A 27,665-nucleotide genomic window follows, 5' to 3' on the forward strand; every position below is an offset into this window, starting at 1 on the left:
TGGTGCTTTCACAAAATATTTACACAATGAGATTTTTGATAAATAATCATCAGTAATGTGGATCTAATAACTAAGTGGGTAAAGGCAAATAATAGAACAGTTACAACAGTCTGGTAAGTTCAGAAAATGACATCACTTTACTGTAATGCAGCCTTTAAAACCAGGAAAAGACAACATCTATGTCATATTACAATATGACGATATCCAAAATTTAAGAAGATATCTAGTCTCATATCACAATATTGATATATTATCCATATATTGCCCAGGTCTACAATCAATTCATCTGAATCATTTCAAAGGTGTAATAGGCTGTCTGTTTGGGTCAGGTGGAAGAAGCTCTTGGCACTGGCAATATCAAAGTTGACATTTATCAACGTCTGCCACACAATAACTAACACACAAAAAAATCTGACCTGATATTCCTTTATTTTACAAGCAAAACATACCTATCTGTTACAATGTTTCTGTGGATATGTATATCTAGTAACAAAGGTACTTTAACTCCACCCAGTTTCATTTTAAATACTCCTTACTATCCTTGTTAAAAGCAGACAAGAAGAAAAAAATATATTTTCCTCACATTATTATGCATTCATTCATTATTATTCCCTATAAAAAAATAAAATTGCTTTCAGAGGGAAAGAGCACATTAATTCAGAAGACACATTAATTCAAAATAAATGCAAATTCATGTTTCGAAAAAGTGGTTGTCTTCACACAAAAAAATGAGATAGATGATGGATGTGCACAAGCTCACATTTAAAAATCACAATTCCTTCATCCAGTTTGAATTCTAAGAACAACCTAGTACTAATGGCCGTCATTTTACTTTCGAGAGCAGAGCACAGTGCCCTTGCATGAGGACAACCTAATCAAGTGTTTGTAGAGATATGCCACATGACTTCTTTACAGGATGTAAACGCAGGTCCTAAGGCCTCATGTACAACATTTTGTGTACATTCCCCATAGAAATAAACATGGACACAAATTCTGAGATTTAAAAAGAACACTGCTCACACAACACAACCAAGACAAAATACTTAATTATAAATTGAAGAAGTGGATTTTTGTGTTGAGAACAGTAATATCCACCACAGTCCATCAACTCCCACTATTAGCAATAAATGGCTGTTTAAATGTATCATGGCAAAGAAATGCCCTGTTTCTGCTAAATGAACATTACATTTTGTTATTTAAACATTCCATTGAAACAAGAAAACAAAAGCAGAATCACGTTATTAAATAAAAAAAGAAAATACTGTATTATATGGAAGAATGGGTTGGCATTATGAATCAAATAGGCTGCCTACTGTATAACCACTAAATATCAAATATTTGAGTCAGGGTAAGGACAACATATCAGCCATATAATCAATTCCTTCTCTTGTTCAAATGTATCCCTTAGTGGTTTATTTCCATTTGAATTTCAAAGTCAAAAAATATAGGTCACCCCATTTGGACATGATATAATAACTATTCTAAACTTCAAAAATAGGGTCTCATTAGAGCCACAGCAAAACCGGAGCAGTCAAAGACCTTTTTTTATTTCTTCACACCTTTGTTCTTTGATAACCCACACCCAAGTTCACAACGAAATATTCATGACAGATGTGCTGTATTGCACACACACTTGCGGTAAACACACACTCTGTTCCATCCCTGTTTGTGCGTACACATGAGACCCCTGGAGCTGCTGCAGATCAAGGCAGTGGTCAATTTTTTGTGTTTCATAGTGCTTTCTCAGGAAATGGAGCATAAGGTCTTGTAGTGTGGCCATCACAGAAACTGACCTAGGAATGTAGAATCATGAGGCACTTGGCAGTTGTGCATCCCCACTTTTACAGGTGTGTAGTTTAAAGTTCCTCAAAGAAGGCCACCCTTGACTTGGTGCTCTGTAGCGTTAACTGTGAAGGGAACAAGGACAGACTGGATTAGGGCTTTTTTTTTTTTTTTTTTTAAATCTGCGGTGGAAGTAAACAAAGGCAAAATATACTGCAGTGCAGTGAGCAAGCGAGCATAATCCGAAACCAAATGGCAATCCTTACTGGAGATTAATGGGTAACACTTTACTTGAAGGAATCTACATAAGAGTGACATGACACTGTCATGAACACGTGACGCTGTCATGACACAGTCATGACATGAACCCTAACCCTAAGGCCAGCTACACACTGGCTGCGTGACGTGAGCGTGGCGTTTCTGTTGCGTGCCAGCTGCGTCTTTACACACCAGAAACGTGTCTGACGCGGCGCTGCTGCTGCTGCTGCTGCTGCTGCTAGCCTTGTCTGGACACATGCATATTTCCCATTGATAAAATGAAATACCATGTTAAACATAAATATATACTGATTTGATTACAGCAAAGACAACGTCGGCAGTATTGACGGCAAAATAGGCTACAGAATATTTCATTCTGTATTGACAGGTGCAATATTAGAATTTTTTATTTATTTTTTTATTACATTTATATCTGCATTTATATCAAAACCTAGAGCCTTTCAAACATTTATTAATATGTATTTGTGTCAAAATGACATATAAACATCTTTTCCTATTCTATTTTGCCTGGAAACGCTTCCAACACGCTTGCGTGAAAAATATTATGCGTCTGTTCTATTTCTAGCATGCACGCGTTTTCGGCGCGGCTCCAGCCACGCCTGAGACGTGTCACACAGGCAGTGTGTAAGCTCTAACATGTTAACTTGGGAGCCTAAATAAAAACCGAGATGCCACGCAGCTGACACGCTCAGGCGACGCAGCCAGTGTGTAGCCGGCCTAACCCTAACCCTGAGCCTGACCCTATCTTGTCATGACAAAAACCGAATGACACTTACTAAAAGAAGCGTTATGTCATAAAGGTTTATGACTTGTTTATAATGTTTATGACAAGTTCATGACAGTGTCATGTCCCTCTTGGTGTAGACACCTTCAAGTAAAGTGTAACCGACTAATGTCACTGAAATCATCACCTGCCCTATCCCGCAGCCTTTCAGCTGGATCCAATCCAGCTATATTTTTTAATGCGAGCACCATGCACCAGCAAAACGTAGCCGATGTGCGGGAGGTCAACAAGCTTGCAGCGTGGACGAGTCTCTGTATTCCTGGGGAGCTGGTGGCACTTCAAGTCTTACTAAAAACACTTCTTTCATGAGAGCCTCCTCATGTGCTAGGATTAAGTAGTGTTTCATTCACTTGTTGTATTCCATATACCGCGACGTGCTGCACTGTGGAAAATAATGGAGCAAACATTTTTGACTGACTAAAGCTAGTTTAGCTGCAATTCAAATGAAGACGTAAACATGTGCATGTGTAATCCAGTCACGCCTCTGTAAATTTAAAATGGCTCTAGAAACTGCAGCACGTTGTTTCCCTTGACAAATCAAAAACTAAGTGATAATAAGGAGAGGATAATTGGAGAGTCTGGACACTTTTGTGTGTTTCCCCGGGCTTTTTCTATTTTATTGAATCCCTTATGATATGCAAAGGCATGCAGCGTTATTGATACAACTTAGACTAAAAGTAACAATGAGGTTCATTCTGAGTTTATATAAGAAAGAAATGTGTAGTTTTTTTTTCAACCTCTCTACTACAGGGAGAGCAGGATGGTTAGAATATCAATGCCAGTCAAGAGAAAGTACTGTTAATTGTTTTTTCATCCAGGTTTAAATGAGCTGGTGATGGATTAGTTCAGGCCACTGGCTGTGCATTTAACCCCTTTAGCACAGCTAAGCATTAGCTCTACGGCATAATGGAGCACTTCTTCAAATTGACTGGGCATACTTTTTCCCCTCTTCAACATCTGTAGGGTAAAGGGAATTAAAGCTGCTGCTAAAATAAATATTAGATCGGGGATGATGGAGAATAGTTTGGGAAAATCCAGGTTATTTCTGGAGAATGTGTAGATGGAAGGACTTAAGCAGATCCAGATAATGTGTGGACAAGGGATGGATTTGCAGCATAATGTTAACAGAGTGTGTGTATCTAACGCAGCAGCATTGCACTCCACACTGCCCACAGTGTCCTTGCTGGAAAGAGCAAGAACTCTTTATTAAATGTCTCAGGTAATAATATTGTGAATGGCGATACTGTAAGCTATTTCCAGAGAGGAAATCCTTTTGTATGTTATTTCGATATGCAGGAGAGCACAATCAGAGCAACCCAAACGGTTGACATCCTTTGTGTGCCACTTCACATAGTCTGAAAAAAACAACTTCACACAGAATCATTGCAGCTCTCTGGTTGTGATTCAGGTCCTGTGAATGAGCTCTCCTGGCAGGCCAAGTGCTACCAGAGCAGAACCTGTGGCCTGGTAGAAGTGCAAAGGCGCTGGGCTGTGTTAGGGGGACAGTCATTAATCATCCCGGGACACCTTTGCCCGGGTATGTAGCTGCTCCTGATGCTTCTAGCTCAGAGATCTGTGCTTCGTTGCACATTCTCTCTGCTCTTCATTCCCCCTCATTCCAGTCTCCCCCTCATCCTGTTCCTCTCTGGTAGCCAACTTCATAGTACATTCTTAGCATTTCTCCGTGACTCAGCATCCCTGAAACTCCTGATTCTTTTACAACATTTTTTGGTCAACTTTAGCTTCTCCTAAACTTCTTGCCTGGGAAAAGCTGACCGTGTGCCCCCGCCCCTTCCCTCTCAAGATGAATGCCGCCCGACTCTGGTTCAATTAAACTAACACTTTTATGTTAGCTCCTTCTCCCCCTGCATCTCAAAGGTGCCCCCCATCCATCCAGATGACAAATCACCAAACGAAAATCAATTAGTGCTCTTTTAACAAGTGTATTTTACAGTGGGAGACAAGAAGGGAGGAGGGGTAGGCTTTTTTTGTTACACAATATGCTGACAGCATAGCTCAAATTTTTATTTGGTACTTGTATTATAAATGCAGAGATACTGGAGTGGGAAGATAAAGGAGAATGAGTCTCCAGTTTATCAGAGGACAGTAAAAATAGAATTTACTTTTTATAACAATTTCATTTCCTCTGACCAATCAATTTAGGAATATACCACATGCTGAAGGAGACTTTTTTTTCTCACTTTTGTGTGTCATTTCATATCGCCAAGCCAGGCACTTGGGTAAGATGAAATACTGTAGCTAACTTTACTGATAGAGTCGGCACAAGTTGCATACAAAAATACAGTTTTCCCTCTTGGTTAACCTGTGAGATATATATATATATGTACACACTTAAGACCGGTAATCACTGTGTGCTTTTAGAGGTCATAGTTGACCTAAATTTCTAGGTCAGTGCCATATTAAAGAATTTGGTATTGGGTAAATATTTTTGATTTGGTAATAAAGAGGTATGAGCACATAAACCAGCACATGGCTTCAGTAACACTGACTGCTCATCACACCTTTCTTATTTGAGTAGTTTGAACACTGTAAAGCCACAAGCATATTTTCTGAGATTGTTGCACAGTTTAAAGACTGCAAATGCAATGTAGAGGAAGCGTTGTACACTGTGGTCTCGACATTTCTTTTTGTGGGAATCTTGTTGATGGCTTGAAATAGGTTAGTGCTCACGGCACGTAGCGAGCTTAAAGGAGAGGGGCGGGTCGCACACGCGCTAGAAGCTGGAGTGCAGAGAGAGAGTTACTTGTAAAGATCGTTTTTGACAGCTGAATCACACAATTTAAAAATAACTACAAATGTTTGACTGTGTTTCCACGATTGTGAACAGATGAGGCATGAATGGGGAGAATCATGCATGTACAGTTTATTTTGAGGAGTATATTGTGGCATGTGTTACAATGTGTGTTATGTGTCCAGCATGCAAGCAACCGAGCTGATAGCTACCTTTTTAAAGTTGCTGTGCTTGCTGGTCCCCTGCTCAGTGTTCTGGTTGTGAATGACATCCAGAGGAGTTTCCCTCTCTTTCATCTTCAGACTTTCAATCTCAGTCTTCAGCTCATTCAGCTGCTCCTGCAGGTGCTTGCTCTTCTCCATGTACTCGACTCTAAAGATAATCAAATTGCAGGTTGGGACAGAGTTTAGTAGATTCTATGTTCCCTTCTATGTCCCCATTAGATTTGACTTAAAGAGCTAGTATTTTCATAGCTGTTATGAATAAATATGGCAACAATGGGCATCCTTGTTTTACTCCTCTTAATAGGAGCAATGACATAGAGATATAACCATTATTGATTAAGTGTTATGCATGTATTATATACAGTAATACTCTAACACAATGAATCAAGGATTTGTAAAAAAAGAAAAACAAAAAAAAAACTCTTTTTAACTCTTTTTAGAATCAGTGTAGTAAAATTATAAATGTCATTTTAATACCAGCGAACTTAAAAAAAAGAAAAAGAAAAAAAAAGGTGTGTACAATAAACTATAATAGGAGGTGGCAAAAGATCTTCCAAAAAAATGGAAGGCAAACAAATTGACATTCTTTCAGAAACATCTCACATGTCAACATTCTTGTAGTGCCACAATTTATTTACTTTGTTATGTATCTCTCAATTTCATCACAGTCTTTCTTTAAGTCTTATGATAAGTTACCCACCAATCTTGGACCGGTAGTCTCTCAGCTCACTTGCCTTTATTTTAAAAACCTAATTACCTAATTACATGACAACAAAGACCTAGGTAATGTATTCATCTCCGCAGTCAGGGTCATACTTGTCTGCAATCACTGACACCAAGAGCTAGAGAAAAAGAAAAGCTTGAATGTGTGCAGTGACATCAGTGACAGCTAATGCTGAGGGTCAATTGCCTACCTGAACTCCTGAATCAAAATGTGCATAATAAAAAGTGATTGTGTTCCTCCGAGGACAATCCTGAATTAAGTTCCTGAATCTTTCTCTAACACATTTTGAGCACATTTAAAATTACTCTAAATAGATATTCATCAGATAAGCAATCCCTTCTGCTGATTAACAATTCAGTATCAGCTCGCATCAGCAAAGTAAGGCCGGCCACTCACTTCTCCTTCTCGATCTCCATGGAGAGACGTTTCATGTCGGTATCTTTAAATTCAAAGCTCAGGTTCTCCTTGCTGAAGCTCAGGTCTGGAGGCATGCTGTCAGACGGCAGTCCAGGAGACTAGGAGGCAGTGTAGACAAATTGCAATAGTTAAAAATGAGAAAGGGAAAAAAGAATGACCACTGTGATGTCACAGACCACGAACACACAAATATGTGCCTTTAGATCCTGACCAAATGTCTGAAATGCATTGGCTCACCTCAGGAGTCTGCTGGATAAGAAATTGACCTACAGTAATACACAATATAAATGTAAATCCATTGGTTGGTGTGTGAATCCAAACTACCGTGTGGATACATTCAACGTAAATACGGTTTACCTACATAGCGGACGAGCAGAGAAGGCAATTTGACCAAGTCTGGTGGAAATAGGAACAGAAAATAAGGTGTACTTTACAATTGTGTACTTTAGACGTGAGTGTGTGAGTATGTGTAGATGCATTTTCACTCATGAGCTGATAACTGTAGGGGGTTCCAGTGGCAACATGTATATTGTATGTATGTGCACCAGTATGTGTAGGTGTTTAGGCTCTTTATTCAAAAGCTTACAGCGAATAGTTCCCTATCAATGGCCAGCATCTCGTGTGTGTGTGTGTGTGTGTGTGTGTGTGTAATCAGCTAAATGTGCAATGTGTGGGTTTTTAGCATGTTGGAAGCTTTTGCGCAGGCTGCCTTTTGTGCTGCCTGTTCTTATGCAAGTTTCTCCTGTTGAGTGTGGCTTTGTGGGTCTACAGTTTGTGTGTGTGTGTGTGTGTGTGTGTGTGTGTGTGTGTGTGTGTGTGTGTGTGTGTGTGTGTGTGTGTGTGTGTGTGTGTGTGTGTGTGTGTGTGTGTGTGTGAACCATTAGCAGTCAAGCTAAAGCTATAGTATACTGTCATTTCCATACCAACCGTTTGCAGCCGAAACTAGGGACGGACGTGGTATTTTTCTGTGGGGTGCTGTGGGTGCCCTATTGGGAGTGCATCTATGTACTGTACTGTATACAGTATGTGTATTCTATTTGTGTTATGCAAGGCTGTAACTTTCAACTGTATACAGTGTTGATTTATTATTATTATTTATAATTAATGATTTTATTATTCCCATCTTTGTTTTTAAATATAAAAGGAGAAATAAATGCCCATTATAATTTACCACATTCCACAGTGACGTCTTGAAATTTGTTTTAAAATTTTTTAAACTTAAAAAAAAAAATTAAACTTGTATCCAGGGATTATGGATGAAAAAGGCCATTTTCAGTCATGTAAATTAAATTTACAGAAATGTTTGTTGATTGATAGGAACATTTATCTACAATTATATTTCAAGCAAAAATGTCAAACTTTTAATATATATTTTTGGGTTTTAGACTGTTGGACAAAACAAGACATGTTAAGACATCACTTTGAGCTCTAGGATATTTTGATCAGCAACAGATGCTTTTTGAGGTATTACAGACCACATGATGAATTGATAATAAAAATAATTGTTAGGTGCACGCTAGTCTTTATCCTTCACGTTCCACTTACGGGATAGCTCCGGTGCTGCAGGAAATTCCGCCTGATGCATGTATTTTCCGTTTCCTTCTGATTCTTTGTGTTGGATTTTTAAATTTGGTGGATTTATGAGGACTACTGTTGACTGCTCCTCAGATCTCTGCATGGTAAATAGCAGCTAGCTAGACTATCTGTCCAATCTGAGTTTTCTCTGTGTAGAGTTTAGCATCGCCCATGACGATTCTGATTGGTTTAAATAAATGCCATTAAACCAGAGCACGTTTTCCTCCCATTCCCGAATGCTATGTGGAGTAGCCAGACCCTCCTTCAGCACGCTTTGGAGGAGGGTCTGGCAAAGCGAGACTAGGTGCAGACCAATAATATGCACCGTCGCTAATACATCAATAAGCTGAATTTCTATTGATTTATTTCCTGCCATAATTGATTAATAGCAGCATACTTGTTTGTTCTTGGCTTGTGCGTTATGTACTTATGCGTTTTAAGTATATTTGAGTACAAACACTTGTGTGTAAGTCTGTGTGTGTATGTTCTAGGTCTGTTACCGCGTAGACAGCCCTGCTGGTAACCTCCAGCAGCTTGTGCTTTGCCCTGCGCTCCGACTCCCTGGCTTCCTGCAGGTCCTGTTTCAGCAGCTCAGCCTCCTTGGCCCTGAGGGACAAACAGACAGACAGATGCAGTTAATACTTTAATTCATCTCCCAATCCTTCAAAGGAGACAGAATCATCTCGATTGAAATCAAAACGATATTACATAATCGGGATCATCGGTACTCGACGAACCAGGAATGTCACATTGTTATTACCAGGTGATCAATGTATCACCCGAGCAGACAATCATCTGACTCCATTATACCACTATTGAGTTTGCACACAGATGATCAACGCAGGTGATTACATTTATTTTGATTGTGTTCCTGAACACTCCGCAGTTCCTCGTTGATGTGGGGGAGCTATGTGCCTCAAGGGTTTGAGTGGACATAGTCATTTACATGTTGAGTGCCACAGGTTTAAATTTCTCTGGTGCAGAAAGTGCTCATCCAGATATTGCAGTTACTGGCAAGTGGTTAATGGTTCCCATTTGAAATGATTGCCTAATAAATTGTGAAGTAGAGGCTGTGAAGTGATATTTTTAGTATCCATGTATAATGTTTTATTATGAAAACGACTTAAGTTCGTTGCTACAATGAATTGGCATCTATTAGGCTTTACAGAGTGCTGATCGAGGATCAGTCATCAAGTCATCTCCTTATCCATCCTCCAAAGAAATTTAAAAAAGTTAACATTAGATATTATAAGTACTGGATTTGAACCACTCTAGGATGTAACAGAAAATGACAAAGGCACAGATAAAACACGGATCAAAAAGTCAGTGTCAGCACAGTGGAGCTTCAAAGTGTATTAAAACAGACTGCTTGATAGGGACTCCCACCATCAATCGAAACTACTGCTAACAATTAACTAGCACAAATGAACTGCCGCACCTCAGACCTAGGAGGAGAGCTGCTGAACAAAAGCTTTCTCCCTCTTCAAGAACAAAGCCTTTAAAATTAAATTATTTTAAACAAGTTAGATCGAGCAATTTAAATGCGGCTACGTTACCTAGCTCTATGCTCACAGCATATCGACCGACTTCTGTGCTGCTGAGCAAACTGAAATACAGCGGCATGTTTGTGCCCCTCTACATTAAACAGTATAGTGACTCAAAAACATTTGGGAGGTTTATGACTTGGGGAGGTTATTTAGGAACTGTGTTTTGATGCTCCTGTAAGACATCTTCCACAGTTCGAGGTATTCACATTACAAATAAAAGGAAAAAAACTCCTGGAAAGTAAATAAGACATGGGGATAAGTTATTTAAAGATCTAAAAAAAAAAAAACTATGCCTGCCGTGCAGGTGTGTTTGTGTGACAAATACAAATAAAGAGAATGTGTGTATCAGCGGGACAGTGTTGACAGAGAAAAAGCAACATAGTGGCCAAAGCTGGATCAGAATCATATTCACTGCAGCATGGATGGCTGTATACTCAATTCATCCACGCGGCCACTTCTTCCTCCTCTCCCCACCTCCTTTCCGATTCCTCAGCCATCTTGAGGGCCAGCATCTCTGCCTCCAGCATCTTCTGCTCCATGAGCCGCCGCTCCTCCTGGCCACGGATGGCAGTCGCTTTCATGCGTTGCATCTCTGTCTCGGCCTCTGCAGCTTTCTGGGCCAGCAGCTTAGCCTCCTCTTCCGCAATCTGGGCCTTTTCAGCTAGCAGGTCCGCCGTCTGCTCCGAACGCAGCTGGAGAGGAGCGGGAGGAGGAAGGGCAAACACAAGAAGGGGGAAAGAAGAGTGGAAAAATGGAAAGATGAGGAAATGGAGCAAAGAAAGAGAGATGGAGTGAGAGACGAAAATATGCGCAGAGAAAGAGAGGGGGGAGACAGGGAGGGATGTGCAAGAGTACAGAAGGAGCAGGGGAGATTGATGGAGAGGAAAGAGGTGAGAGTGAAGACAATAAAGGGAAAGAATGAGTAAATATGGGAAACAGGAAACACTGGGAGGACTACATGGCATCATGACTTTGCATAAACGTACACGCCACTTTCCTAAAGCCAAATGGCGTGTTATGTGTATGCATTTTTAGCTATCCACGTGTATGTCTACGCTGTATACAGCGGATGTAAACATACACACCACGTGGCGTCGCCACATTGCGTGTTTTCGCGAGAACGTCACACGTGTGTAAAAAAAAAAAAAAGAAAAGAAAAAAAAGGTTGGGTTTAGGAAAAGAACATTGGGAAAGGCTTTAGTAACACAAAAAATGACAAAAACACGACTGAAACGACAAAAACACGATGGTGACCAACGTCACACGCTTAGGAAAACAATAAACGGTTGGGTTTAGGAAAGAAACATTGGGCAAGGCTTAAAAAAAAAAAAAGAAACAAGAAAAAGAAATGGCTGAAAAACGCCACACGCGGGACGCAATCCCGGCTCTCCTGGGTGAAAGTCCTGTGTTTTACCCACCCTCCACCCCAACCAATCCCTTCATACTACTCGCTACGGTGAAAATTCACACATAATGTAGGTAAATGGCGGCCGAACTGTGTTGATAAACACGCTAAAAATGCCACTATGCGTCTTGATAACACGCCAAAATGGCATGCGAATTGGCGTGTCATACATACGCCACTTTATGAGATCAGTCTGGGGAGGAAGTTTAGTGAGGCTGGTGTGAGAGGAGCTCAATTTGACATAAATATGTTATTATGAAACTTACTTACTGAAACTATAAGTCACATAGCCAACAAAATGGTGAATTTTGGATTAAGCTAACCAATTGAAGCTTACCAGTGCATCGTTGGCCATGTGAGCCTCGTCCTGCAGCTGAATCAGCCTCCTTTTCAGCTCGTCCCTGGCTCTCTCTGCCTCCTCCCGCAGCTTCTTCTCCCTCTGCAGACGCTGCCTCTCTACCTGAACGAACATACAGGTGGAGTGTGGACAAAGAAGAGAGGATATGGTGGGAAAGATTAGTGAAAATATGGACAAAGAAAGAACAAACAAAAGACGGAATATGGTTGACAATGGACAAAGCACAACTTGGATCCAGGTGCACTTGAATAAATAAAGTTTAAGAAGTAACTTTAATTTAACAAAGCAATGTTCATAAATTTTTTGTTCTTGCATTTCCTCCCTTGAAGTGTGATTCTATCCACCTGTCTGGATGTGCATTTTCAATTTGAGTGAAAAAAAACCGAGTGGAAATGCTGGAAAGTCGCTAAAAAGTTGAAATATTGCACACAAAAAAACGTAATTATGTCCTCTTGCTGAGCCCTCTTTTTCAGCAATGGTTTAACAGCACCGTACTGCAGTCGTATTGCCAGCAACTGTTCATCTTGATGTGTCCAACTCACAATATTTTGCATACCAGTAGAGGATGGAAACATTCATTAACTGCCATTTTCTTTTGCCGATGTTTTGTTTAGAATATGCCATACATTTAAATGGAAAACTGGTGACTGACAAGTTTAACCCCATCCCTTCTTCTTTGTTTCTCCATTATCAATGTACCTGTTTCCTGGCCCTCTCCTCTCTGGCCTGAGACTTCATCTGCTGTACTTCAAGTGAGTTCACCCGCCGCCGGCGCACAAACAGGTCATGGTTCCCTATACACAACTGGAGGATCTGCACAATAGAAACAAAACCAATAATGTGTGCTGTTTACAAAGTTAAAATGGTTGGTAAATCCCAAAACTCTAATACGCCAGCCACTTCCAGTAATTCTTCGTCAATTTCACTATGAGAAATGATGGACCGCTACCATCGCAGCTGAACTCACCAACTTGTTGACTCTTAGCCGTGAAGAGTTGAACTTGAAAACACTGGTTTTTTTGTCCACAGGTTGGATGGTAAACTAAACATTGAGGAGACAGGAATAGCAGCTTTTAATAAAAACCACAAAAGAAAAACACCCATCTGTTGGGTATCACAATATTCAAATAAAAACAAATGTTGATGAGATAAAACCTCTGCATATGTTAAAACAAGAAGTTAATTAACTAACTAAACTTAAACCAACAAAGTATGATGCTAAAGTATAGCCTATATATTAGGGGTGTTAATCTTCACCGGTCTCCCGATTCGATTACGATTATCCTGTCAACGATTCAAATCGATTCGATATCACGATGCATCACGATGTGTCACCCCCATATATATATATATATATATATATATATATATATATATATATATATATATATATATATATATATATATATATATATATATATATATATATGAACTCCCCTTTTTATTGTATCTGCTCTTAAAAAAAGAAACTTCCTGAATGTAGTGGAGTCTGAACACAGCAGACAACAGACAAAAAGCAAGAAAGTGGAAAATCAACAAGTGACATCAGTAGGCAATAATCGATTATGGTCTGTCACTGCACTGATGCAGAATTGTCCACGTCCGCATCGCGATGCATCGCTGAAATGATTCATTTCAGCACCCCTTGTAATGGAGACTTGATAACTATTATATACGTATCAAAAAGTTTATCTTCGACCAATCCTTTTCATTAGAGAACAGCAGCAGATTCTCCCACCTCCTTGTCGCTGTAGGAGATGTTGCGGATCTCATTCCAAGGGAAAGAGCACTTGGGCGTCAGCCTGTTGTCCGGCTCGTAGATGTGCAGACCCAGGGCATCCACACCCAGAAGAAGATCTGTTCCCTTTTTATTCTAAACCACATACAGCAGAGTAAGCAAAGCTTTTCTTCTATCCAAATGTAAAGGGACACTAGGGACCACCCTTCCGGCCAACATTTATTTGTCCTTGCATTTAACAGAGGTGCCATTGTGGTGGCTCTACTTGCCACAACTATTTGTTAGTGTTGAGCTGAACAATGCAGTTGCTGGGTGTACTGTATATGCAGTCTGGGCTTGTTGACTTGAAGGGTAATGCTACAATGATTTACCTAATCTGAGGTTGACATATTTTAAAATGTCTCTGCCTTGTAGAGAATGCACTGAACAAGGCCCCTCAAATAAACTTCAGTTTAAGAGTTGTGACAGGTTTGCTTCCACTATGACTCACCTGGAAAAGATCCGGTGTCAAATCGCAGTTGATTATTTACCCCCAAAACATATACATTTATTTTAAAATGCTCAAGATTCAAATAATACATTCAACTAAGGGACAATTTAGAACAGGAGAGTGCTATTCCCCACTTCAATTCATAACACCACAGTGAAATTGACATGCCTCTTAATCTCTCATAGAGGCTTACAGTACTTTGTAAAGATATAGCAGAGCAGCATTGGCTCACCCTGATTAAAAAGAAATTGATGCCATACATGTCCAGGTCCTGAGCTATTTTTAAATACTCCATCTCAGCTTCATCCCTGGTTCAAAGACAGACACAGAGAGACAGAGATTGAGGGGTATCCAAGGGAATGGAGAAGAGAGGGAGGGAAGGGTGGGAGGAGAGGAGAGGTGCAGAAGTGGAGAGAAAAAGGAGATCAGACCAGGTCATGCTTGATGGAAAAGATGCCTCAAAGACTGAAAACTGTGATCGAGAAATCAAATGAACAAAACTCTTTTCCTCTTCTCCTTCTGCAGCCTGGTTGGCAGATATGTTGTGATTTCAGGATCAACTCAGCAAAAAAAAAAAATCATTAGCATACTTTGATGGTTGAGGAAAAATCAGGGCATGCTTCTGCCTTAACTTTTAATAACTTGCGGTTTGGATATGGGTGGTGGGAAATTGATGATTTAAGCTTCATCAAAGTTTAAAAAAGATAGCATTATGCCAAGTAAACAAATCTGAACTAGGTTGGATGCTGACTCAGTACATTCTGACTGTGGAGTAGATCAGAGGAAATTTTAATGGTAACGCTGTGGAAGTGTAATGCATCAGAGTTGCACATGGCAAGTAAGTTACTTTGATGATGACTTAAAGATGCAGTAGGTAAGTCTTATAAAACTAACTTTCTGTCATATTTACACATTACCCTATGTTCCAGTAGAACTACATGAATTATGTAAAAAAAAAAAAAAAAGACAGCTCCTCTGGCACCTCCTACAGCCTGTAGTGCCATTGGCAAAATTCCACCGCTCCCGGTCGATTTTCTCCAATCAGGGCCACAGGGGTGGTCTATCTGCCTGTCAATCACTGCTCAGGCACGTAGCGTTCTCCCCTCCCCCCTCCCCGCGCACGAGCTGCAGAAAAGTTTTCCAAAACTTCGTGAATAATGGAGTTGCTTTTCAGAGGTGGCGTGAGCTGTAGGATTTTAAAGATCTGAAGAACAATGCAGACGTAGCCAGATTTCCTCTCAACAGGTAACATAATTAGGATGAATGATTTATCTTTCACTTGGTTATTAGTAGTCAAAAGTCCACAAAGCTACGTTGGTGAGGATGATAGTAACGTTTGCACAGTGGTCGGTCTGATATGATGCTGAAATGGCTAACGGTAGCCTGCTAGTTAGCATCGTTTTACTGTTGGTGAGTAAAGTTAACGTTGTGTTAGTGTTTAGTTATTGAACATGTTGTCTGACATGCCGGCCGGCAGTTCTGTCAAACTCCGTGGTGTGGGAGGGGCTTAGGAGACGGTTTGGGCTGCAGCAGAAAGGGGGGGGCGACTGAGAAGTTGTCGATGTTCAAATTTGTTGGAAAAGTCCTGGCTCTTCACAATCTTACCTACTGCAGCTTTAAGTTTAAAAATCAATGTATTATCAAGTTTAAAAAGAATATGAGCCAAAATAAAGAAGAAATTAACCTTTTATATTATTTTTAGTTTGTACTTCTATGGCTGTTTGTGTTAACAACAATTAACATTTGAGAACTTCAGCTGTTTGTTGAATGAAAAAAAAGAGGTTTTGTGGAAAGGACTAAGAGTCTACAGCCACACTAGCAGCTCTTTGAGGCTGTGGTTTGGCACATAAGTGCTTGGAACTAAATCAGAGATCTTCAACAGGGGGTCCGTGACCTCTAGGGGGTCCTCAGAGTAAGTGCAGGGGGGCAGCCAAATGATGTCAAAAAAAAATAATTTTAAGTTTCTTTTTTTCAAGAATTAAAATGTTTGAAAATATACATCAATATGAATTCAACTTATTAATAGCAAAGATTAATTTGCCTTAAAAAAGTGATTTACACATTGAAGACAAGCTTACTATAGGTAAGGGGAGGGCTGGGCACCGAACGTCGATACTTTTATGGCACCGGAAAATATACCTGGATCCTATGAGTATCGAAAAATTATTTATCTTTCGGTGCCAAATTTCGGTTCCAAAAGCGTCTGAACACGTAAGAGCAAGCTTATCTGTCCTTTCCGCATATTGACACAGAGCAGAGCTCTGAACGACACACACACACACGCAGAGGTGCAGACGGAGTAAACTCGCGCAAACTGCAGTTTTGTTGAAGTCACAGTAAGTCACGGCAATGTGGTTTCAAGTGTGGTTACAGATTTTTAAAACTTCACGCAGACAGCGTTTGCTGCAATATGATATTAACAGAGAGGCGAAAGCGGTCGCGGTGCTGTTGACGTTACACTTCCTCTGAGACAAGCAGGCACAACAGTGGTTTCTATGCCCTGGCAACTTTATTTCTACAGCACCTTTCAACAACAAGGCAATTCAGTTACATTCCTTTGCACTTAAGTTAGTTCTCCATTAGTTCAATGTTGACAACAGGGCAGTCACCAAGTTTATTGTTAAAGGTTTGTGTCATTATGCAGTTTGCACTAATGTTGTTTACATTCCTTTGCATTTTAGTTATTCAATATTAGCCTGTACACAATGTCATTTTTTTATTATTTATAATATGTTCATGTTGTGGCAAAAAGGTTTCTCTTTTTTTGTTAATTTTTAAAGTTCGGATTGAAACCAATCCTGAGTATCTGACTGCCGCGCCCCTATCGAAAAGCACAACCAGTTTTATTAATGTTACTCTGACTGAGCAGTGTTACCAGAATTTTTTAAATTTTGATAACTGTTTTAATTCACAATTAAGGTGGAAAAGAAAAGTTTTGTGTTTAATGTATTTTTGAAACTGAGGTATCGAAACTGGCACCAGATTGAAAGATTTTGAACGATGCTGAGCCCTAGGTAAGGTAGCCACTATGGTAGCCATACAGTTCAGCTTAAGGATTCACTGTGCTTTCCACATGTATGTTTAACATTAAAACATGATGTATAAATGATATCCATTCATTTTCATCCATCTGGCCCGGTTTAATATGCAACCAAATTGTATACAGTATATATAGTGGGGGGTCCCTACAGCATCTCTCTTTCAGCTAAGGGGTCCATGGCCTAAAAAACATTGGAGACCCCTGAACTAAGCTAGCATGCTCACAATGAGAATGTTAAAATGCTGATGTTTACCAGTTCTTAAGTTACCATGTTTACTGTCTTAATTTTGCATATTAGCATGCTAACATTTGCTAATTAACACTAAACAGAGTACAGCTGAGGCTGATGGGAATGTCATTCATTTCCCAGGTATTATTCACCAATGTCTCTTGGATATATCTTCTAGGAACCATGAATGTACAGTATGTAACAAATGTCATGACAAGCCATCAGCATCAGTGAGTGAGTCAATTATCACTTTTCCAAGTGCGGTTCAGTTTGCTAGCTTTTAGAACTCACTTTCCAGCCCAAACCTCCCCACCCACGGGACTTTTAAGACACTCCACATCCCTCACACTTACTCGCTGTCAATTTTTCAATAAGCTTAGCTTAGTGATGGAGCAAAGTGCAACAGAACAACTGATTTTCATTCTTGTGTCATTTTAGATTTATGAAAGCAATTCCAGCAACATTTTATAGTCCTTTCCACTATGATATACTGTATTTACTCCTTACCAAATTATTCTCTTTTAAAAAATAGCTACCAATATGTTAATTGTGCTTCTCTTATGAAAATTCATGTCATTTGATTTAATTCATGAGTTAAAGGCTGTGGTAAGCGGTACCATTTGGTGCATTTTCTTAACTAAAAAAGTTCTTCCTGTGGATTCATCAATGCTCCTTTTAAAAACTTCCCTACCTAAACAACTTTAATGTGAGTCTTTTTGCATCTCGCTGCCAAAATGGACTTCAGTTTTGAATTAAACATTTCTTGTAGAACCAAGTTTTAAGAACATCCTACGTTAACTTATAGGCTAATGGAAATGTGCTGATGACTTTGGAACTTCACAGCGGTACAGTGTGATGCAGCACATTTTACCTCGTCCTGCCCCTGTGCTCTGCATAACAGGCTGTGATCCTCTCCTCCCACATTTCTGCAGTCATCTGGTACAAGTTAATAACCTGAAATGGGAAGAGGAAAACATATATATACATGAATGCAATGCATGCAGATAATACAGTGCATACTGGATCATATTGCAGATATAGGCCTAGATAATAAGACATATGTAAACATCTTTTTTGTATTTTGTATGTATTTATTTTGAGCATGTATATAGCAGTTGTTGAAAACATAGCCAACACAATTTTAAAAAAGGTAAAGAAGAGGAAGAGATGACATAATTCATTTCATTAGCGAACTTCCTTAATTTACATTTAATTTACATACAAAAGGAGTAGGAAGAAGTGTAAATTTATTTAATCCTACCCCTTAATAATGAAATCATTATTTACAAAAACGCTATAGTGAGAGCTTGGCATACTTGTCACTTATCACACCCATAGTTACACAAGTTACAGTTAAATAAAGTACATACTGTATTGTATGTATGTATCTTGTCTATTAATGACATGACTAGTATCTTCACTAGCAATGACAATAAGTAAACCCAGCTGTGACTCACCCTCTTTGGAAGCAGTTCCTCCTTAGCCAAGAAGCCAGGTTTGTGGACACTGGGGTCGTAGTCTTCGTACTGCAAAGTAGAGCAAAAGTGCCAAAAGGATTAAAATCACTCCAAACTAATAGACGTTATCCACCTTCCCTCCAATAACAGGCCAGACTATGCCTCTCCCGGGAGCAATTCATAAGACGAAACTACAGCGCGTGTAAGAAAAGGGTCCCTTGGAGAATGAATGGAGGCTGGTCTGGTCTGCCATGAGGTCATTAATGTGCACCGCACACACAGTGGCCCAGTTGGTGGGAGACGGTGTAAATGATGCTATTAGAGATATCTCAGAGAGAACCGAGACGGATTTCTTATTATCACAGAGACGGAATACAAATTATAACATGCATGTTTGAGAAGAGATATGGATGGATTAGGCATGACTGGGTGGCGGTGGGGAATTTCCTTTGGGCTACTGTAAAACTGGTGAAAGGATATGAATTATACATGCAGCTACTGTTTAAAAAAAAGTGGTCCATGACTGTAGATTTATGAAAGTAGGTTAACTTCAACGCACCTATATCTGTGCATTGCTGTATGCTATGCTCTGTGCATGTTTTCCTTGGCACTGTGACTATTGTTTGCTCTTATTGTGTCGTTAAAATTATTTGTTTCACTGAGGTAGGCAACCTTTATATATTTGTCACACTTTTGCATTTTTTCCACAGAACTCTTAGAGCACCAGGGTATTCAAGAGACAGAATTGTGTCAAAATTAGACAGACAAAAGTAGTATTACTGTGAAAATCTAATTTCATCAAAAAAGCCTTCACATTTTAGGCCCATGCTGTATGTGTGAGATTTATATGACATCCTTAGTAAGTAGTCGGGTCAATCTTTTTGGAAAACAGTTTTAAGGGCACCCTCTAAGAGTGCTTAAACTCAAGAGTGAAAGCAAATTGACTGTTGAACTTTTGTTCAAAACGATAGGTATTAGAAAAAGCCTGACACCAAAAAATCATACCTCTTCTCATGGATTTCTCCCTCTATAACTATTGAACCTTTTGGTTATACCTTTGTGGAAAATAGGTCTTCGAAAGACTCGCTCAGAATTTGATGTGAGCCTGACACCAAGATATGACATTACTCCTGAGGTTTCAGATAGCTAAAAAACCTTCTGGTCAGTGTCATTGCAATTATCCGAAGGTGAGAAAAATATACACAAAAAAGACATTGTCTCAGAAAAATGTAAAGGGAGTGCATTGATTGTTGTTGATAATGGGTGACTTTTGAAAATGTGCAGAAGCACGTGTGCAGAAGAATGTGTGAAGCATTTGACCACTTTTGTCGTTCTAAATAACTAACTCATTCTATGTTGTGTTGTGTTTCTAGCGTTACTTTTATTATGAGTTTTAATTGGATTTTATTTTTCTGCACTTCAGTCTGAAAACAGTACTTTACAGACCTGAATTTAATAAGCTCAACACACATGCTGCAAATCCTGGAATAGGGCCATTTAATTAGCTCCTTTCCCTCAAGTTTCCCATCCTCGCAGTTTCTACTCCCTCAGTTCCTCACCTGTTTGTTTGTAACTGCTACATAATTGATGATATAAAGACTTATGGAGGTATTATGGCACCAACTGGGCCTTCAGCTCAGGCATTTCAACAGTGACAGTGCTCTCAGAAGCTTTTAGATTACTTCCAATGATTTCAAACAACACCAAACAAACACCAACAATCGATTCTCAAAGGACGGTATGTGTCAAAATTTTCACTCAACAATTATCACCAGCAGCACACAGTGATTTCTCACACAGTCCAGTCACTTTGAAGAAAATGCATTTACAGTCCAATAGTGAGAAATACAGGTTTCTCATATCTAGTCATGAAATACACTCAAACCAATAAAAGGCATTATTTTGTTGTAGACAGGCAAAATAGCAGCTTAAAAAAGCTTTGTTAACTTTCCATGGTCTCAGGGTCAGTTTGAAAATGCTGTTCGTATCTGATGTTTTTAGTCATGTTAGCAGCATGGCTACTTTTCCTCTAGCACCAACATTACATAATGAATTGTAAGGGTGAGCATGTTAGCATGCTGATGTTAGTATTTCGCTCAAAGCATTGGCGTACATGTCTGTTAATATTAGGGCTGCACGATATAAGTGCAGTCATGGAAGGCTTGTATCATGTGGACGCGGCGACAGTTTTGTTGTCATTACTTAGAATTCCTCGTGGGGGCGGCAGAAACTACGCACTATAGCTGTGTGTGTTATCAGTTATGCATTTCTGCTGCATTTAGTTTTCTGCTAAAATACAACAAATTGCTTGTTGAATTTAAAACAAATGAAAGGAAATCCTTTCCAACTTTATTTTACTAAACAAATTGAACATTGAATTGAACATAAAAGGCAGCACTAAAAAAAAGAACAGTTACATTTTAAAGTGCGGTTTTCTTCTGATATATTCCTTCAATTAACACAAAAAGTCTCCGGGTGTCATTCACGATATGTCGCAGCTTTTTGCGATAGGTTTATTGCGACAGTTGATATTGCAATGACGATAAAAAAAACAATATATTGTGCAGCCCTAGTTAATATTTACACTTTCTGTATGTATTCACAGTGTTACCCATGTGTGATACGAATTTGAAGTGAGAGTGAGTGACAGATAAAAACCGATAAAAGAAAACCTGTTTTTAGATCTACACTTTTAAAAATGATATCTCTTCTGAGTTGCACTACATGCTTGAGTCAGATGAGTGAAGCAGGATTTATATAATCTCCAGGAGGCAAGGATGACAAATTCCGTGAGTATTAACATATTGTGTGATCCAGATTGAAACTGAAAAGTGCAACCTCTGTTGAGCTTTTTGCTGTTTACACAAATTGGAAATATATCTTGTATATATATATGCTGTGAGGTGAAATAAAAGAAAAACATTGGCATACAGCTACAGAGTAAACATACTGCTTAATGCTGCCTCATTCAACTTTCAAATATTAAGTTTGGTATAAGTCTTGTTGTAAAACACAGTGATTCCCACCAGTGTCATTCATTCCTATTAGCCTATCATGTCCCTCCACACTCAGCTGGACACGCAGCTCCACGCCCTCAGTGGCATTTTGGCTGAGGGAGCCAACCTCACTCCAGTACTCGACCTCTATGCCAGAGTGACTCCCTTTGCATTTTTCCTAACTGGCTGTTTCTTGAAATTCCCTGTCAACACCTCCTTGAAGCACTACACCCACTCCGAAAACAAAGCAGGAGGCACTGAAACCTCTGCAGACCCACCGAGGCTGAACTATATGCTCACAGAGCGTACACATACAAATATCAAGGCAAAATCAGATTACTTATAACATTGTATACATTATCAAAGGGGTTTTCTCACCTCTTGGGAATTTTGTTTATTTGCTGTCTTAGAGAGGGTTTATAAAAAACAAAAAAAATCTGTTAAACATTTTCAAAAGTTAAAAAGCATTTATCAAGCATTACTTTTAAAAACACCCATTTTCCAGAAATAATTGTAAGGAAGTCAGTTAGAGAATTGGTGCACACACAAATTCCTCCAGTATTCCTTACTTTTATTATTCCCTCTATTCATGCCCACTCTGTAATTTATACAAGGTAATGGCAGTTTTTCTGGCTTCCTACTGCGTTTGTTATGAATTATACGCCACTTCTTGCTCCGACTGGAAACTGATTACACACACACACACACACACACACACACACACACACACACACACACACACACACACACACACACACACACACACACACACACACACACACACACACACACACACACACACATATGTCGTGTCATGTGAACAAAGATATAATTCACATTTACTTTTTTTTTAAATATCTTTTTTTTGAAACATGAATGCCATCTCGGAATATGCCTTTACCCCCTCTTTATTGCTGTTTTCAGGCTGGCATAATCATGATTAAAGATGAGCTCAGGTAACAAAGTAGATCCCACTGTGTGATACAGACAATATCGCGGGCTACACATTGGTGCTGCAAAAAAACAACTCGTGATGAGAGAAAGAGAGGGAAAGCCTGCCAAAAACCTCTCAGCAGCTGCACTGCTAAACAAGTACCTGTCTCCCCTTCACAACACCAATATACTCACATTGGTTCTAATCAAAGTGGACTGCTGATTAAATGAAAACAGATTGTGACCCCATATTTTTTGCTGTTTCCAGACTGACGTGCTGACAGCAGAGAGCACAAGTCCCATGCTCAAAATTAGATTTGCTGATTTTACTCTATCCGCACCGTCTCGTCTAAATGAGGCCTGTTAAATTGGCATGGGAAAGGCGAGTCTCTGAGGGCTCTTGGCCAGACCTTGGAGGTGGAGCTCCAGTCTCACTAGACCCTGTCCGCCTGTCAAAAAGCTCCACTTCACTCTCCCTATCTTTTTCTTGGGGATTTCAGAGAGATGGGATCCTTCAACCAAAACCGCTGAGATCACTGGAGGTTTATTAAGGGAGCTTTTTCCTGTGAACTGATTTCCATAGACTTCAGGTAACTTGTTGTTTGATCCTCAACCAATAAATCGCTTAGAAATTTTATACAGTGCACATTCATAGAGGATAATGCAGTTTATAGTGCTCATAAAGTATGCTTAATGCTTAAAGAGTAACTAAACCCCACTGTTTTGGCTATGGTGCCTCTATCCTGGAAAGTATCAACACAGGCAGTGTTGGGAAGGGGCTTAAGCCCCACCCATTCACCGCTCTGTGACCTTAGGAGCTCCAGAGTCAAGAGTATTGACTGTAGAAAATACAGAATGTACGTAGTCTTTGGGACGTCACCTATAGGATTCTAAAGAGCCAAAATAAAGCAGTTGCCAACTTGGCAGTGCCTGACGTTGGCTAAACCAAAAATGAGCAAAGAGGTGGAGCGTGAACAGAGCTGAGGCGGTCCGAATGAAGCCTACAGTTTATGCTCTTCTCCCCTGGTCTTGCACCAGGCTGTAAACATATTTAATTCTGCTGTAAAGTTGGGCATTTGTGACATGGTGGTCTATTGGCTCTTCAGCACTGCCTTCATTTTTCAGCACCAGAGGTTTGCCGCTTTGTCAGGAGACGTTGGTTTTTAAGCAAGGGGGAGGGGGGGATTGGTTGTCTGGTGAGGAAAGCCAGCACCATAAATGTCACCCAGTACCAGATCAGCCAATAGAACATTCAATTGCAATAGCCAGGTTTCAACCAGTTGCAAGCAACTATGCACATTTTTAACATAATATATAGAATTCAAATTCTTTGCACTAAAATATCAAGATTGGGACCTGGATTCATCAACAACACTACTAACTATCCATTAACATTGGTTTTCAGCAACAACAAAAAGTGGCCAATCTTAACCCAACCCAAAGGGAGGGATTCACAATTTTCCAGCAGAATACCACATCCTTCAACTTGGAGGTGCTTACCCTCATCTCTACTTCCTTTAACTGTACACTGTTTGTCACAGACCAAGGAGGTCATAACTTCATCAGTGGCAAGAATGCAATGTAGATGTAATCCCGAGGTCACCAAACTGAACACTCTCCATTATTTGGCTGCATCTCTGAAGTAGCTACTGTATTATAACTTCAACTAAATGGGATTGTGGTGATTTTATTTATTTGAGATTTTCTGCTACCTGCAGATCTGCTGGGAGGCTGCAGAGGTGATTGTTCTGCATTTTAGTTACTTAAAAGGCTACCTGGTGTCCTGGGCTTTACATTACGGTAAAAGCATTTTATTCAAGGCCCTGTAGCACTCCCAATAATTTAGAAACAAACAATACCAAAACTAGGTGAAGGCAGTTTAGGTGTAATGTGTGCTTCTCTATTTCTTATTAGGACTCCATACACCAGAGTTCTGGATCAATTGTGGCAGATCTATGTCTTTTTTTGGGGAAACCAGATGAGAAGATCACAATAGTCAATAAAACATGCAGTCTCTCTGCACTGTTTTAAGAGAGAAAGAGGTGCAGTATACTTTTTTCAGATGATGAAAAAACAAATGAAAGTATTGTCCACAAAATGAATTACATATGAAGCACCACAGGTTATTACAGATTTTTTAAATAGATATATTCATTTACAGCCACAAAGAAATCACAACCCAAGATGTAAGGAGGGTAAACCAGGCGAGGACAGTTACAGACGTAAACATTCCCTCAATCACTACCAACTCATTTGAACTTAACCAATTTGAATGATGATGTGATGCTCAGAATAAGGTTTATTCTGATGTCACAGTATTCTCTATAGTTGCTTCTCTGTGCAGGCATGGGTGTGAAAACCTGACCAAAAATTGCTGAGTCTACACTGTTTTTCTTTAAAAAAAAACATTGGCGCAATTACAGAAAGCGCCCTGTTGTAATAAATTATTCACAGCTGTTAGCACCTCATCAGACCAATAATTTTAAACAAAATATGGTCGAGGAGGAGAAGAAGTCATGCAAATTTGTATGTAAAGATAAATAAAACCTTAAAGAAGATGAATGGATGTGGGTACTGATCTTGCTGGAAAATAACTGAGAATAAGATCTTCAGTTCCAAAAAGAGCACTAACCTTGGCATGGACGGCGTAGGAGGCCAGCAGCACAGAGGCCTCAGGTGGACAGTGAATCTCCTCCTCGAGGATCTTCTTCTTCACCTGAGGAGTTATCAAATAAGATCAGCTTTGAGGCACTAGTACCGGTAATTTTGCGATGCATGTATCCACCTGAATAACAAAAGCCCTCTTTATTGCACCTAACACAAACATCTTTTAGGAATGAACCATGCAGCTTATGTATATTTTGTGCCATTTATGTGCCACTGAAGGCATAAGGCTGTGTATTGGGAGAAAACTATCTAACATCTACAGCCTAATATAAATCAGTACATCTGTTATTTGTCTTCAGTTTGAGTATTACATCTCCTTTACAGTGATTTCCACGAGAGGAACACAATGATTCTTGTGAGATGAAGGACCTGTATCAGGTTGACAGGTGATCGTACTTGACTCAAACACTTGATAACTTAGAGAGAATAGTGTCAGTGCAGGGGGAAAAAACAATGTTCTGACAAATGTGCTTATGACAGCCAGAAGTTTATTCCCTTAATTCCACTTTTAAAAATCCCACAGGAACCGTATACAGCTAAAACCAATTTTCAGTAGCCACAAAATATAGTTATAATATGCTGCAAACTGAATAAATAAACTTCCAGCTACCACTGCTACAGTACACTGGGAGTTGCTCATTTTAGAGAGGTCTGGAAACAGTACAAACTGTGCAAAATAAATATTGTAAGACTTAAGTATCATAGCCACGTGGGGACCTATTAGACACTGGACCAAAAACTATCTACCTAAGCCAACATCATTTCATATGATCATTAAGCTGCTCCAAGAATATCTGCTTGCTAGTGAGCAGGGTATAATGACATGACAGAAATGCGTGAATCCTTGAAAAGCGGCAAATCATAATTAGAGAGTGCCACCCATTTTTATAATTCATGCTTATGTCTGTGCCCCCACAGAGACTAGATAGCTGATTATATGTCTGTGAATACACTCCAGTCAGTAAGAGCGACACATTCAAGGTTTAGGTCTCCAGTCTATGGCTTATGGAAAGAGTGGTGTTGACTTTCATGGATCCCATTCTTAAAATGAGTGGCAATCCCCTTTAACAAGCTCCCAACAGATTAAAGTGCTACATGTCGCAAGGTGTCACTACCCAAGCTCCGTCACCTGTCAAACTAATGGAATCACAAACTTGCAAAACTACATATAGAGCACAAAGCCGGACTGCAAGGTTAGATGGTGCAAACGTGCTTCAGCTGTAGTGGGCAATTTAATGCGTTATCCTTATCCTTATCATTTGCAAAGCCCACAGCATGACTATGCTGTCTTCTCTTGTTTTGAAACGTGTTTACAAATGAGACCATGTTGTTGCTAAGATTGCAGGCCGAGGTGACGAAGGTGTGCATGTGTCTGTTTGTGTAATTGGTCTAAAGTGTGTGAGGGGTGTGTGTGTGTGTGTGTGTGTGTGTGTGTGTGTGTGTGTGTGTGTGTGTGTGTGTGTGTGTGTGTGTGTGTGTGTGTGTGTGTGTGTGTGTGTGTGTGTGTGTGTGTGTGTGTATCCGGGTCGGTGATCATTTCTGATAAGCACTAATCCAGCTGTCATGCCTGTGACACTATCTGAACAGAGGCCTGCTCCTGACATTATGGGAATTAATGAGAGCAAAGTAATAAGGAGACAGGCGATGCAAGGCACTATGCATTTGTATTCTTCTCCTCCTTGTAGCTGGCGTGCACCGCTTTAACTGTTGAGTAATTTGTCAGCTGTAGTCTTTTTTTTTTTTAACAAGGTTTCCCTCTGAAATAAATAAATTGCTTCAACCTACCTCTAAACGGATTAAGGACACAGAGAGACTTTTTTATATGCCTTAAGTAGATAAGCGCCTCTATCTAAATGTTGAGGAACACAAGCACACTGCAGTCTCAAACCATACAACTAAACCAGCACAATGGGCTATGAGGGATGAGCATCCCATGGACAATATGTTATTAACTTGGCCAGTAACTAAACCCTTAAAGCCTAATTGGTAATTGATAGATGTGGCTGTGGCACTGGATGATCGGAGCACAGTTACAAATCTCATTTCTTGCGAGGAGAATGGTGTGGCAGGCTACACAGGAATTCCCTGGAGAGTATTAAGTGGAGAGAAAGGGCAGCGGTAATATGTTGCGCATTGATTCCACATGGCTGCACACAATCAGACTGGGACAATGGAAAAAGTATATTACAGAGTGCTCTGCTCAACAACTTGTCCGAAACTCTGTGGACGCGTGCCCCCTGTTGGCACCCGATCAGAATAGTAAGGAAG

At 39.8% G+C, this 27,665-nt stretch overlaps 1 protein-coding gene across 3 annotated transcripts in view; it reads right to left on the reverse strand.

Annotated features, from left to right (window-relative positions):
- Window positions 1-410: 410 nt before the first annotated feature.
- nf2a (neurofibromin 2a (merlin)) overlaps window positions 411-27,665 on the reverse strand; it is a 37,307-nt gene continuing 10,052 nt past the window's right edge. For 2 of the 3 annotated variants that reach the window (XM_039803683.1, XM_039803682.1), the window contains exons 4-16: window positions 25,363-25,446; window positions 18,802-18,870; window positions 18,216-18,298; window positions 14,308-14,383; window positions 13,586-13,720; window positions 12,815-12,889; window positions 12,547-12,660; window positions 11,827-11,949; window positions 10,559-10,776; window positions 9,038-9,143; window positions 6,942-7,060; window positions 5,810-5,969; window positions 411-1,907 (exon numbers count right to left, since the gene is read on the reverse strand). In XM_039803683.1, the coding sequence (XP_039659617.1) occupies window positions 1,857-1,907; window positions 5,810-5,969; window positions 6,942-7,060; window positions 9,038-9,143; window positions 10,559-10,776; window positions 11,827-11,949; window positions 12,547-12,660; window positions 12,815-12,889; window positions 13,586-13,720; window positions 14,308-14,383; window positions 18,216-18,298; window positions 18,802-18,870; window positions 25,363-25,446 (1,413 nt within the window). In that variant the 3' untranslated portion in view covers window positions 411-1,856. Of the gene's footprint in view, window positions 1,908-5,809; window positions 5,970-6,941; window positions 7,061-9,037; window positions 9,144-10,558; window positions 10,777-11,826; window positions 11,950-12,546; window positions 12,661-12,814; window positions 12,890-13,585; window positions 13,721-14,307; window positions 14,384-18,215; window positions 18,299-18,801; window positions 18,871-25,362; window positions 25,447-27,665 lie in introns of those variants that run through there. The other variant, XR_005639518.1, reaches the window with a different exon arrangement.

The sequence above is a fragment of the Perca fluviatilis genome, chromosome 6, assembly GCF_010015445.1.
Source record: "Perca fluviatilis chromosome 6, GENO_Pfluv_1.0, whole genome shotgun sequence".
Lineage (NCBI taxonomy): Eukaryota > Metazoa > Chordata > Actinopteri > Perciformes > Percidae > Perca > Perca fluviatilis.